The sequence below is a fragment of the Cervus canadensis genome, chromosome 1, assembly GCF_019320065.1.
Source record: "Cervus canadensis isolate Bull #8, Minnesota chromosome 1, ASM1932006v1, whole genome shotgun sequence".
In the NCBI taxonomy this organism is placed as follows: Eukaryota; Metazoa; Chordata; class Mammalia; order Artiodactyla; family Cervidae; genus Cervus; species Cervus canadensis.
The window spans coordinates 118,845,627-118,859,776 of NC_057386.1; the positions used below are offsets into that span (position 1 = coordinate 118,845,627).

General features: G+C 55.5%; 1 protein-coding gene and 1 non-coding gene across 8 annotated transcripts in view; one reads left to right on the top strand and one right to left on the bottom strand.

Annotated features, from left to right (window-relative positions):
• Nucleotides 1-13,646, top strand: part of RASAL1 (RAS protein activator like 1) — a 31,431-nt gene extending 17,785 nt beyond the window's left edge. For 5 of the 7 annotated variants that reach the window (XM_043439724.1, XM_043439733.1, XM_043439720.1 and 2 more), the window contains 14 exons: nt 95-183; nt 734-851; nt 951-1,143; nt 1,532-1,596; nt 1,893-2,005; nt 3,842-4,034; nt 6,272-6,409; nt 7,166-7,310; nt 8,735-8,907; nt 10,344-10,481; nt 10,564-10,699; nt 11,423-11,543; nt 12,502-12,578; nt 12,859-13,646. In XM_043439724.1, coding sequence (XP_043295659.1) covers nt 95-183; nt 734-851; nt 951-1,143; nt 1,532-1,596; nt 1,893-2,005; nt 3,842-4,034; nt 6,272-6,409; nt 7,166-7,310; nt 8,735-8,907; nt 10,344-10,481; nt 10,564-10,699; nt 11,423-11,543; nt 12,502-12,578; nt 12,859-12,998 — 1,839 coding nt within the window. In that variant the 3' untranslated portion in view covers nt 12,999-13,646. The remainder of the gene's footprint in view (nt 1-94; nt 184-733; nt 852-950; nt 1,144-1,531; nt 1,597-1,892; nt 2,006-3,841; nt 4,035-6,271; nt 6,410-7,165; nt 7,311-8,734; nt 8,908-10,343; nt 10,482-10,563; nt 10,700-11,422; nt 11,544-12,501; nt 12,579-12,858) is intronic. The other 2 variants (XM_043439732.1, XM_043439731.1) reach the window with 1 other exon arrangement.
• On the bottom strand, nt 9,491-9,561 carry TRNAG-GCC. The gene has a single exon. It is a non-coding gene; the product is annotated as a tRNA-Gly (tRNA).
• Nucleotides 13,647-14,150: the final 504 nt, after the last annotated feature.

The window sequence follows — 14,150 nt, forward strand, 5'->3', positions numbered from 1 at the left end:
GGCTTTGCCACCCCTCCTTGGGTGGGCAGCCCAACTCTTCTTCCAGGGCCCAGCAGGGCAGAGCTCTGCTGAGGGTCTGTGTGTCGCCCCACAGGTGGAGTTCCCCCCACAGGTCCTGCAACACAACCCGCCCAATGGCTGGTTCCGCCTCCAGCCCTTTCCCAGAGCAGAGGAGGGTTCTGGGTAAATGTGGGTACAGTGGGAGGAGGCTGGGCTGGAAGCATGTTGGGTTCCGTCTTCCGCTTGCGGGCCAGGCCTCATGGGCGCCCACGTCAGCCCACACGCCATCACCACGTCCCTTCATTCATTTAACAAACGCTTACTGAATGTCTCACCATGTGCGTTTACATGTGTCCAAATGAGTTCACCTTATTCCCATCCACCTGCAAACACATCAGTTGAATCTGATGTGGGTGCAGGATTTCTGGTCCCTCCACACCTGTCCACACACCTGTTCACACCATCCGTTCCTGTATACCTGTGTTTACACTGGCCTCAACTTTCTACATTGGCCGGATCTGTTTACACTGCCTGCCCATGTCCATTCCTGTTTATACCTGTTGATATCTGTTCACCCCTGTTTATACTGCCCACACCTGTTCACACCTGCCCATACCTGTCTTGTTTGACAATTATCCATGCTCTTCACCGGCGCTCACACCTGCCTCTCTGGGCTCTCTGCACCTGCCCATACATACTTATGTTCCTTTTCCTGTGTTCTGGCCCCGGCCAGCGGCAGCTTGGGTGCTCTGAGGCTGAAGGTGCGTCTGACCGAGGACTGTGTCCTGCCCTCACAGTACTACCAGCCGCTCAGGGAGCTGCTCATGGAGTCGGTGCTGGGGCCGGCAGAGGTGAGTGCGTCACTGGGGGTGTGTGTGGGGGGGATCTGGGTCATGGCCACCCTCTGCTTTAGGGATGTCTAGCTGAGCTCTTCTGTTTTGGGGTCCCAGGGCCCCAGGCCACCTCTCCTGCCTCCTGTCCTTGTGCAGGAGGATGCCGCCAGCCCTTTGGCTGTCCTGGAGGAGTTGACCTCGGGGGACTGCCGCCAGGAGCTGGCCACCAAGCTGGTGAAGCTCTTTCTGGGCCAGGGCCTGACTGGACCCTTTCTGGACTATCTCACCCGACGCGAGGTGGCACGGACCAGTGAGTTGCCTGCATGACCACCCCCAGGCATCACTCCCCAAGGACGGGTCTGCAGAGGGTCTCTGAGAGAGAACTGGGGAGCTCAGGCAGACGGCAGGGGCTGCTGTGTCTTTGTGTGTTGGGGCGACAGGGGCTGGGAACCCCCAGCCAGCTGGGAGCATGGTCTTGGGTTCAGGACCCGGTTTTACTACTCATGTGCTGTGTGACCTTAGGCAGCTCACTTAACCACTCTGGGCCTTTGTAACGTGAAAGGAGTTGATGTGGCAGATCTCCTTGATTCCTGCGGCCGGAAAGATCATGACCACTGCCCCCTCCCAACCTTGGGTGGGGGTGGTGAGATGGATCCAGCCCCCTACATCCCAGCAAACGCTTCTCTCTGTCCTCTCAGCTGACCCCAACACCCTCTTCCGTTCTAACTCCCTGGCGTCCAAGTCAATGGAACAGTTTATGAAGGTGAGTAGGTGAAGGCCTGGGGGGCTGGTGGGCGGTCCAGCGGCCGTTTCCTCACGGGGACTCCCTTCCCAGTGCTTACTCGGAGCCCAGAGCTTGGCTGACCTCAGGTGGTCCTGGGCAGCCAAACTGGGGGGCTGGTGGCTGGCCTCGCCCTGAGTTGCACCCCCAGCACAGCCCAGGGGCAGGCCCCCCGCCTCTCTCTGAACGTCTCCCTGCATGGCCCCCCCGCCCCCAGCTCATGGGCACACCCCGGCCTTGCCCTCAGCCCCGCCCTGTATGGTGCCCCCTGCCCCCAGCTCGTGGGCATGCCCTATCTGCATGAGGTCCTGAGGCCAGTGATCAACCGCGTCTTCGAGGAGAGGAAGTACATGGAGCTGGATCCCTGCAAGATGGACCTGGGCCGCACCCGGTGAGCCGGACCTGAGGGGTGAACCCGCCACAACCCCCCGTCTGCCTGGCAGACCTGTCGGGCCCGGTCTGTGCCTTCTGCCACCCCACCCCTCTTCCTGCTCGGGAGCGCTAGTTCTACAGTCTCACAGCCTCCCCTGAGAGCAGCCAGCCCCTTAGACTGTGTGGTGCGGTGGTTCCAGGCGGGACTCTGAGACGTGAGCGCCCTGGGTTCAAATCCCAGCTCTGCCATTACTGGTGGGCAGGTTATTTCAAGCCTCGTGAATATCTACCTGATGGGCTATCGGGAGAATGAACTTAGTCATACACACGAAGCCCAGCACTAACCAGTACTCCGGAAGTACTAATATTTCTATTATTTTGGTGGTGGCTGAGGCCCTTGGGGGAGGGTCTGTGGAGGGGTTGGCCTGCTGCAGTGCTTGATGTCATGGGGTTAGGGGGCAGGGCAATGACGGGGTTGGGGGGTCATTCCATGTCTCCTGGGCTCCTCTTTTCTTTCCAGGACATTTTTTTCCTCCAGCTCAGGCAGGTGGGCTTGTTCTTACCAAGCCATCAGAGTTGGCTGCTGGGCAGTCCACAGGGGACCATGGTGGAAACAGGAGAGGTTCTTTCCTTCTCTTTGGACATTGCCCAGCAAGTGCTGCCCACCCCTTCTGACCACCCAGAAGCAGGCATTAGGACCCCTTTTTACAGACAAGGAAACAGCCTCAGAGAGGGGAGGTTACCTGCCTAAGGCTGCACAGCTGGGAAGTTGCCAAGTGGGGATTTGAATGCAGCCCCTGAATAGAAGGGCAGAGTCCATCTGTGAAACCCCAAGGCCAGGGCTTTTCCCAGGACAGCTGGCAAAGACAGTGGGACTCAGCGGGTGCCTGCAGGGAACAGGGGCATCTGGGGACTGGGCAGGGCAGGGTGCAGACAGACTCTGGAACTGGCAGCCCTGAGTTCTAATCTATGTTCTGCCACCTATTGGCAAGGGGACTTCTCTGAGCCTCAGTTTCCTCATCTGTTAAATGGGAACAATCAGGCTACTTAAGGTGACATTGGTGGCTCAGAAGAATACGCTTGCAATGCAGGAGACCTGGGTTCGATCCCTGTGTCAGGAAGATCCCCTGGAGAAGGGAATGGTTATCCACTCCAGTATTCTTGCCTGAAGAAGTCCATGGACAGAGGAGCCTGGGGGGCTATAGTCCATGGGGTCGCAAAAAGTTGGACACAGTTGAGTGACTGAGCGCATCCCCCCCAACACACACACATGCATGTATGTGCCAAGCACTAGGCTGAACGCTGAGTTTGTATCAGGAAACAAATGGACACAAATCTGTCTTTTGGGGGGAGACAGGTAATATTAATAAACTAAAGAAGGTTCTTGCAGGTGATTAGTGAAATGGGGGGAAGTAAAGTGAGGGAGGGTCATGGGAAGAGCCAGAAGCAGGGGAGGGGCTTGTGATATTCCATAGGGAGGTCACAGGGACAGCCTCACAGAGAAAGGGATGTGGAGTCTAAGCTTGGAGAAGGTGAGGGAAGGAGTCGTGTGCAGGTCTGCTGGAAGATGTTCCAGGCAGGGGAAACAGCAAGTGCAAAGGTCCTGGGGCAGCAGTGCAGTCTGGCGGGTCTGCACTGAAAATGCAGGGAACCCGGGTCCGTGATGGTGAGCAGTGGGGGAGAGACGTCCTCTTTGAGGAGGTGACTCCCCGCAGCGGGAATGGACCAGTAGGAGGGGAGGCCATGGAGAAGGGATGGGAAGGTGGGTGCTCTCTGAGCTTAGTAGGGGCCAGTAGAGGGTTTTGAGTGGGCAGATGCTGGGTTCTGAGTCACAACCCTCCACTTGCTTCTCCAGGAGAATCTCCTTCAAGGGTGCACCCTCCGAGGAACATGTGCGGGAGGCCAGCCTGGGGCTGCTGACGGGCTACCTGGGGCCTATCGTGGACGCCATTGTGGGCTCCGTGGGGCGCTGCCCGCCCGCCATGCGCCTCGCCTTCAAGCAGCTGCGCCAGCGCGTGGAGGAGCGTTTTCCCCAGGCGGAGCATGAGGTGGGCCAGGCGGTCCCATTGGGCAGATGGGGAGACTGAGGCTGAGGAGGGGCAGTGGCTTGGCCAGGGCCGCAGGGAGAGGCAGGGGAGGAGCGGGACAGAGCCTGGGCTGCCCACCCTGAGGGGCTGTGTGTCTTGGCAGAAGTGGGGACAGTGTTCTGGCAGGATCTGGGGCCCAGGGGTGATAACAGTGGTGATGATGAGGATGATAATAAAAGCAGCAGCTAGCACTGCATATATTGGGACTTCCCTGGTGGCTTAGTGGTAAAGAATCTGCCTGCCAATGCAGGAGATGCAGGACACGCAGGTTCCATCCCTGGGTTGGGAAGATCCCCTGGAGAACACAGCAACCCCCTCCAGTATTCTTGCCCGGAGAATCCCACGGACAGAGGAGCCTGGCGGGCTACAGTCCATGAGGTTGCAAAGAGTCAGACATGACTGAGTGACCAAACAACCACCACAACAACACTATATACTGCCCTGACTAGGGGTCAGACTTTGTTTTGTATATTTATTACCTCATCTAGTCTTCACATCCACCCTGTGAGGTGGGTGCCAGTATTATCCCATTTTACAGAGGAAGAAACTGAGGCCCAGAGAGGTGAGGTGCTTTGGCTAAGAGTTGTGGACTCAAGGCTCAGCCTCCAGACTCCCAGGGGGGAATCTCTCCCTCCTCCCCTCATCCTCCTCCTCAGACCTGAGCCTGGGCCTCCAACTGGGATGAGGCTGATTTACACCCCACACTGTGGGGCTCTTGCCTGGGCCGCTGGAGGAGGTGCTAAGTGGGACACATCCGGGGTGGGGTTGGGGGAAGCGGGAGCCCAGCTCCCCAGACAGCCTGGCCCTTGTGGGAGGAGCCCCGATCCATGACACCCAAGTGTCCCCCAGTGAGCAATGGCTGCGGGCAGGGAACAGAGACTTCCTCATGCCCACGAAGATGGAGGGGGTCAGAGGGACCCAAGCAAACCCTGTCTCTGCCACTCTGACACCTGGTCCTTCCTTCTCACGAAAGGAGGAAGTTAATGAGCTGACATCAAAGGCTAAAGTTACCCAGGAATGTGGCAGGCTGAGGTGGGGGGCAGCCTGGGGGCAGTTTGGGGTTCCAGATCTGTGGGACCTCCTCCCCCATCTCTGAGCAGCTCCAGGGACCCAGCTTCTGGCAACGCTCAGTGTCAATGCAGAGGTGCCCTGGAAAGTTGGCACATACCCAGAGAGGGTATTGTTTTATGTGTGAATACAACCCCTAAATAAACGCTGCAGCATATTCTCGGGGGCTAAATATAGCTTGGTGAGTGTGATGGGTAGGTGAGGAGCCATTTGGAGGGGGTCAGTGCCCAGGAGAGAGACATGCCTCTTCCCAAGTCCCCTCTGGAGCTGGGGGAACCAGCCTTATGTGCAGGTGGCCCAGGCCTGGGTCTCACACGAAGGGGCACCATGCTTTACAATTTGTGGAGGGCAGAGGCTGGGACTGGTGGTTGTGCAGGGAGCCAGCTGAACTGGGTTTGCTACCAAGCCTCAGTTTCTTCATCTGGAAAATGGGGATAGTAGTACTACCCCATGGATTGCTTGAGGAATAATCATGACAGTGCAGACTTAGTTTTTGACACCCAGTAGCTAGTATTGAATGCAGGACAGTGTGATGAAGAGCAGAGTTCAAATTCTGCCTGGGTTCAAATCCTGGCTCGGCCACTTATTGCTGTGTGACCTTAGGCAAGTGACCTTCCCTCTCTGGGTCTCAGTTGCTTCCTCTGTAAAATGGAGACACAGAACCTCCAAGGGTGAGTATTAAATAAGCAAATACATGGAGAAATATCTGGCCTGTTGCTATTCATGATCAGAAATCACAGATCTGGGTTTGAATCCTGCTTCCTCTGCTCACCAGCTGCGTGACCTGGGGCAAGTCAGTTGACATCTCTGAGCTTCTGCTTCCTCAGCTGTAAATCGGGAATAATGATGACGCCTCCTGTGCCCTTTGCACAGTGCCTGGCACAGAGCAGACTCTGAGGATGTTTGGCTAAGTCTGAAGGTGCAGAAATGGTATTATCACTCCATTTTCCAGGTGGGGAAACTGAGGCCCAGAGAAGAAAAGCCTCCTTGGCAGACAGGATGGCCTCCTGAGCCTTGTCCCCTTCTACTTCTTCTCCCAGAACCACCGATCCCTTGTCCTTGCTGTCCCAGTTTCCCCGACTGGGAAGTGGGTTTGGAGGACACCCCTCACCTGCTGCTCCTCTCCGCAGGACGTGAAGTACCTGGCCATAAGCGGCTTTCTCTTCCTGCGATTCTTCGCACCTGCCATCCTCACCCCGAAGCTGTTTGACCTCCGGGACCAGCACGCGGATCCCCAGACCAGCCGCTCACTGCTGCTGCTTGCCAAGGTGCAGGCAGTGGAGGGCTCCACCCCCTCCCAGATCCTGGGTGTTCTTAGCCAGGGAGGAGCGTGGGAGGACCAAACTGGGAGGCCAGACCCATGGAAGACCCAAGTGAGACCCAGAGACATCTGTTTGACGTGGCACCTTCAGCTTTTTAAAAATTAATTAGGCTGTGCCAAGTCTTAGTTGTGCCATGTGGGATCTTTAGTTGCAGCATGCAAACTCTTAGTTGTGGCATGTGGGATCTAGTTCCCTGATCAGGGATTGAACCTGGGGCCCCCTACACTGGAAGCATGGAGTCTTAGCCACTGGATCATGAGGGGGAAGTCCCAGCTTTTCATCCTGAGTGTGAAGGCTTTCTTTTTGCTCTCAATTCCCTCTTTGGAATGAAACCCCTCCCCTTCTGGGGGAAGGTGGGAAGCAGGCTAGCAGTCATTTACACTCTAGTATGAATCAGACCATCATTCACAGAGGGGCCACATTTGGAGGTTCTGATGGGCTCAGGTATGTATGATGAGATCAAGCAGTCCTGAATGAGGTTATCTGGGTTCTAGATGGGGGATAGAATAAAAGCACTGGGGATACACATCTGTGCACAGAGAGGAACAGATGTCTTTTCAGGCAGGTGCTTCTATTACTTTCTCCTTTTGTTGAGCACTGAGTTGGCAGCCAGGACTCTGGGGCTCCTCTCTGGGTCCACAGAGGCCCTTCCCCGCTGCAGTGACCTTGGCCCTGGCAGCACCCCCTGCTTCTTTGCTCCAGGCTGTGCAGAGCATCGGAAATCTAGGCCAGCAGCTGGGCCAGGGCAAGGAGCTATGGATGGCCCCCCTACACCCCTTCCTGCTGCAGAGTATTTCCAGGGTGAGAGACTTCCTGGACCAGCTGGTGGACGTGGATGGGAAGGCGGGTGAGTTCCCATGGCCTTGCCACAGCCAACTTGTCACTTTACGGGACCCTCAGGACCTACCCGTCTGCCACCCCTCCACAACCCCAGCACTCACTGAGACTGTGCACCTGTGGGTCAGCTAGTCAGTCAGCAAACCCTTCCTGGCATATGGCCCAGGGATGAACAGATACAGGCCCTCCAGACTGTTTCAGCCCCTGTGGAGATGTGAGAGGGGATCATGGCATGGTACTCACTCCACTGGCAGAAATCTATTAAGTGCCTGCTAAAAATGTTCTAGACACCATTCTAGGGTCTGGGGACACAGCAGTGGATGAGACAGAAGTTCCTGCTCATGTGGAAGTTTTATTCTGGTGGAGACAACCGGCAGTAAACAAGATGAGTTAGCAAATCATGTGGTGTGTTAGGGAGAGATAAGTGCTAAGGAATAAAAATAAAGGAGGGAAGGGAATATTGGGCTGGGGGTGGCAGATCAGCCTTTTAGAGAGGGTGGCCAGGAATGGCCTCCCCAGGGTGATATTAGAGCAAAGACCTGAATGAGGACAGAGAGCAAGCAGTGAGGATCCTGGGAAAGTGTTTCGGGATGGGGACAGGATGTGCAAAGGCCCTGGGGTGGACAGTGCGGCGGGGCGGGGGGGCAGTGAAGAAGAATGAACGAGAGGGAGTGGAGGAGCGGTGAGGGGGCAGGTCATGTGGGGTTGCTGGAAGCATTTTGGCTCTTACCTGGAGTGAAGTGGAACCACAGGGTAGTTTTATTTTGTTAATATTTAAGTATTTATTTATTTGGCTGCGTCAGGTCTTAGTTGTGACACGAGGGCTTCTCTCTAGTTGTGGCATGTGGGCTCAGTAATTGTGGCCTGCGGGCTTAGTTACTCCGCGGCATGCAGAATCTTCGTTCCCCGACCAGGAATCCAGGTTGTGTTCCCTGCATTGGCAGGTGGCTTCTTAACCACTGGACCCCCAGGGAACTCCCCATGGGATGGTTTTAAGCAGAGGAGTTAGGGACGAGTCTATATCATAATGTGGGGCCAGGTCATGAGATACTTGGGTCCGAATCACCTAGGAGCACCCTGTGGGAATGTGGGGGCCTGGTTGTGACCTGGTGGGGTCCCTGTATGCCGGGGGTGGGAGGGCCTGTGTCTGGACTCCCTAAGGGTAGCTAGATCCAGGGCCCTTACTCCCTGGACTGACTCCTGCTGGTGCCTGTACACCCCTCAAGTTGGAAGGGGATCACCAAGGCCAACTTTGGGGCTCCCACTCCCTGCCACCCCCATTCCCTACCCCAGCCCTCAGTAATACCATTCCCTATGGAGAAAGTACAGTCCATCTTACTCATCCTCCCGCCTCTCGGGGAGCCGAGAATCCCGCTCCTCCAGGAGACCCTCGGAAGGTGGAAGGGTTCTAAGTCCCCCCTCTCCACTTTCCAGAGGCTGGGGGCCCAGCCAGGGCCCTGGTCCCGCCTTCAGTGACCGTCCGAGAAGGCTACCTGCTCAAGCGCAAGGAGGAGCCCGCCGGCCTGGCCACACGCTTTGCCTTCAAGAAGCGCTACTTCCGGCTCAGCGGGGAGACGCTCTCCTACTCCAAGAGTCCCGAGTGGCAGGTGGGGCTCCAGCCCGCGGTGGGGGGACTTCCACAGTGGCCTCCCTCACAGAGCTGCCTCTTTGTACCCAGGGGGATACGGAGGCCCAGGAGGGGACAAAGACTTGCCCAAGGTCCCAAGGCAGCTTAGCAAACTCAAATTCTAAGGCCAGGCTCTGCTTACACCTGTGGGTCCAGGTGGGCACAGAACAGGGACAGGCAAACACCTACAGGCACCATCAGACAGTCTTCAGCATGTGCATCTGTGGTGGCTGGGACGTACCCGCCCAGATGTGGACACTCCCAGGGCAGGGACGATGCTTAGCCCTCCTCAGCTGTTTCCAGGCAGGTCTCTGCCCTCATACCATGCATGCTAAGTCGCTTTGGTCTTGTCCGACTCTTGTGTTAGCCTATAGACGGCAGCCCGCCAGGCTCTTCTGCCCATGGGATGCTCCAGGCAAGAATACTGGAGTGGGTTGCCATGCCCTCCTCTAGGGGATCTTCTTGACCCAGGGATCAAATCTGAGTCTCTCTTGTTTCCTGCATTGGCAAGCAGGTTCTTTACTACTAACCCCACCTGGGAAGCCCAAAGGGGATGCTGTGGCTGCATGGGCTGGGAATTGAACCTGGGCCTCCCGCGTGGCAGGCAAGAATTCTACCATTGAACTACCCATGCACCTACGTACCATAGAGGCTCATAGAAAATTGGATCTCTCATCCAGAGGTATATGCACTCATGTCCAGGCATTCATTCACCCATCCATTCACCCATCAAGCACTTATCGAGTACCTAGTGTGTACCATGCAGTGTTCTAGTGCTGGAGATAATGCAATAAACAAAACACAAACTCCCTGCTCTCATGGGGCTGCCATTCAAGTCTAGCTCAAACTGAGACACCCACGGGGATCTACCCATTTCTGTGTCTGCACACCCGCAAATCATAAAAGCTACCACTGGAGATGGTGCCTACACTTATTCTTTCTACTTTATCAGCAGAGTGTAGATTCTAGAGTTCAACTCCCTGGGCTCCATTTCTGGCTCCACCAGCTGAGTGGCCTCTGAAGGGTCCTTTATTCTCTTATGCCTCAGTTTTCTCATCTGTAAATTGGGAGAAATGATAGACCCAGCCTCAGAAATCTGTTGTCATGATAAAATAAGTTGGTAAACGTAGAGCGCTTAGAACCACATCCCAAGTGCAGTAGCAGGGGTTGCCATGGTGATGGTGGTGATGATGGAAACTGATGCCCAGAGAAGTTATCACTGAGAATGATGGGCCAAGACTGCGGGACTCACAGGGCCGCCAAGTGGACACACACATAGGACAGATGCACAAAGCTGACTGTCCCCATGCCGGAACACACCGCCGGATGCACACACCCACAGGAAAGCTGTCCCCGAGCCCGGTCTCCCTGGCCCCTGTCCCTAGCCCGCCCTGCAGCGACAGTCCTCTCTCCCAGATGCGCTCCTCCATCCCCGTGTCGCACATCCGAGCCGTGGAGCGCGTGGACGAGGGCGCCTTCCAGCTGCCGCACGTGATGCAGGTGGTGACGCAGGACGGCGCAGGGGCGCTGCACACCACCTACCTCCAGTGCAAGGTGAGGCGCCGCCAGGATTGGGGAGAAGAGGGCGCCTTTGGGCTCCCAACCCATCTCTGACTGCTCCTCCATCTCCCCGCAGAATGTGAACGAGCTCAACCAATGGGTGTCGGCCCTGCGCAAGGCCAGCGCCCCCAACCCGGACAAGCTGGCTTCCTGCCACCCCGGTGCCTTCCGCAGCGGGCACTGGACCTGTTGTCTCCAGGCCAAGCGCTCAGGTGAGGAGGCAGGGCGGACTCAGGCTCCGCCCTCCACACCTGTCAATCACAGGGTGTCCCACCTCCGCCTGGGCTGGCCCTGCAGCCTTGAGCAAGTTACTTAACCTCTCTCTGCCTTAGTCTCCTCAAGTGTAAAATGGGCCTGATGATAATGCCCACCTTGTAGGGTTGCTGTGAGGATTAAATAAGTTGATATATGCAAAGCAATTAGAACACTGCCTGGCACACAGATACTTTTTTTCAAGTGCCTACCAAATGCCAGGCTTGTTCTCAGGAAAATAAATGAATAACCAGACAATTGTAATACAGTGTTACAAGTGCCAAGATGAGGCTTTTGAGATGCCAGTGAACCCCTCTGGCCCAGCCCCAGGGTAGGACAGCAAGAAGGGCTTCCTGGAGGAGGTGCGGCTCAAGTATGACCTGTGAGAAGAGTAAGAGTTAAGTAGTGAAGTTGGAGAAAGGGACGAGGAAGAAAGAGTGTTTCAGGCAGAGCAAAGACAGGCTGAAGGATCGAGAAAGGTCTGTGTGGCTGAGCCTAGAGTGTGGGAGGGGCATGGAGAGAAGCAAGGCTATTGCTCTGTTGGGTGAAGGCAGAGGCAGTGTGGCTGGAAGGAAGCAGTAGGTTTGAAGAGTGGTTTTAGAAGTCTAAGGGGCAGGGCTTGGCCATGGAGGCTTCTGGAAGGGGAATGCAAAGTTACAGATGATGTCGCTGTGTCGCCCCAGCTTCTGGCTGCAGCCGCACGCATTCGGCCGTCACCCTGGGGGACTGGAGTGACCCACTGGATCCTGATGCTGAGACCCAGATGGTGTATCGGCAGCTGCTTCTGGGGCGGGACCGGCTCAGGTGGGTCCCATCTCGCAACCCACGTCACTGTGTCCTCTCCATGATCACCGGTTCATTCTTCCCATGTGCCTCTGATGAGCTTCTGGGTGGGGCCAGGCTCTAGGGGAGGACTGTTTTCGTCCTCAGGTGGGCTCTAATACAGAACTAGATCTTGGGACCTTTTTTCTTTTTTTCCACTTTGGCCATGCCACATGGCCTTAGTTCCCCGACCAGGGATTGAACCCTTGCCCCCAACATTGGAAGCTCAGAGTCTTAACCACTGGGCTGCCAGGGAAGTTCCATGGATCTTGAGATCCTTTCATAACCAGGACTCCTGAGACACAGGCATCAAGTGTGGATGTGTGTCCCCAGCCCCTCTTGGCTGACCTCAGGATCACTGTAACTCAGCGGTGGAGATTTGTTCCAGCTTACAGTGTGAGTGCTAAAGCTGGCCTGCCTGGTTTCAAGTTCTGGACTGGCTGTGTGACCTTGGGCGAGTTGCTTACCTTCTCTGTACCTCAGTTTTCTCAGTCTGGAAAATTAGGGTACCAACAGTCCTTACCTCATGGGGTTGTCCTGAGGACCGAATGAGCTTATACAGGTAAAGCACTTTGTAAGTGCCTGGACACATAGTTAGCTTTCTATATAATAAAAACATAAAATATAATACCCTTTCTAATAATAAAGGGTAACAATTATTATGCTGTGCAACCTTAGGCAAGTTACATCTCTCTGTCTCAGCAATCATCTGTGTCATGGAGCCACAAGTATCCACCTGTGTTTTGTGCTAATTAAACGAGTTTATACATGGAACAGGCTTGGAATAGCATCAGACACTCTATGTTTGCTGTGATGATGATGGCGATGATGATGGTTTAGTGGGAGCCTGTAATGTCTCCTTCAACCAGCAGAATCTCTGGGTTCGAGAGCAGGATTGGGACTCAGGGACCAGCCTGGTTTTCTCCCTCTTAACTTTCAGGATGAAATTCCTGGAGGATTCCAACATGCATACAACTCTGGAGGCAGACCCAGAGCAGGGCTCCAGGGCCATGGAAGGTAAGGGGATAAGGAAATCCCTTTTCTTTCTCTTCTTTGATACCTCCCACAACTTGCCAAGGACCTCCGACCCCAGTCTCCGTGCCCCCTTCCCCCCACCCCCACCCCACTCTCCAGTTTGCAATCCACCAGCAGGTCGGGGAGCTGCACGTGCGGCTCTGGCACATCTTAGGATTCTCGGGGCCCTAGGCACATCCGGAGCCTGAGGCAGCCACTGGATCTGAACTAGAGCAGCCTGCCATGGCCTGGCTGAAACCCTATGGCCTCTTCTCTCTCCCAGGGGCCTGTACTGATGCCCTGGCTCGGCAGAGGGAGGCAGCTGCCCGCCTGCTGGAGGTGCTCGCAGACCTGGACCAAGCCCATGAGGAATTCCAGCAGCAGGAGCAGGGGAAAGTGGTTTGGGGCCCCCTGAGGCCCTGAGGGGATGCCAGAATCAGCCTGGAAGGAGGAGGAAGGAGCCAGTGGGCCCTTCTCAGCATCCCCTGGCCCAGGAATCTCCTCGTGGCTGTCCTGTACCTCACTGATGCTGTGGCTTGCAGGTTCCTAGAGATATCCTAGTCCCATGTGTCCTAAGCCCAGAACCCAGGCATGGAACTCTTTTGGCTGGGAACCAGCCTTGCACTGAATGAATCTCACCCTCTGGGTTGAGGCAGACTGGAGTGGATGGAATAAGGACTCTGACTGACTTGGCTCAGCTTGAGGTCTCTGCTTCACTGGACTGGCCTCTACCCACACTGACAGGGGCAGCCTGGCCCTGAGCTGCTAGATACAGCTGTACCCGAATCCCTGATGCCCATGTGGCCTTGTTGCCCCAGATAGGCACTAAAATGGGCTCAACCCTTCCTATTTTCATGCCTACCAATCCCTGTAACCTCATCGATCCTCCTGAACCCTGTCCTTGGCCAAGAATCCTAACCACAAGCTTCTACAATCAGGAGCCCTCAGGAATAACTGAGGCCAAGAGCCCAGTATGCCTGACTCAGACCCTTGAAGCCTGAGAGACCTCAGGCCAGACTCTTTCCTTCTCTTTGAGCCTCAGTTTACCCTGGATAAAATGAGTGACTGAGTTGATATGTGTGATTTTCAAAATGGGTTCCATGGCGATAGTGTAGGAAACAGGGAGGGATTTCTCAGACTGTGGTCCACAGCCCATCCTCAGGGTATCTACTGGAAATGCAGCTTCCTGGATCAACTGAATCAGAATCTGAGGGAGCATGAGGGCAGGCATCGGGGTGTTCAGCATGTTCCACGGGTGATGTGGATTGCACGTGAGATTTGAGGATCACGGGGCTGGGCAATTTTATATTGAGGTGAGCTTTTGTTTGAGAATGAGTCACAGAAGGTAAAATGTTGGGGAACACCCAACTGGCAGGATTGGAAGGGTCTCCAAATATTCATTTCCTGTTTTGTGTAACTAGAGGGTAGGACAGAAACGTTAAGGACCAGGAAAGATGCGGTGCTATCCCAAAGGTGCCCAGCAGGGGTCGCCTGGAGCTGCAGCATCCACTACAGCCTCCCAGCCTCCTGGGATGTGAGAGGTTGATAGGAGACTTGCTGCAGATCCGGGACAGG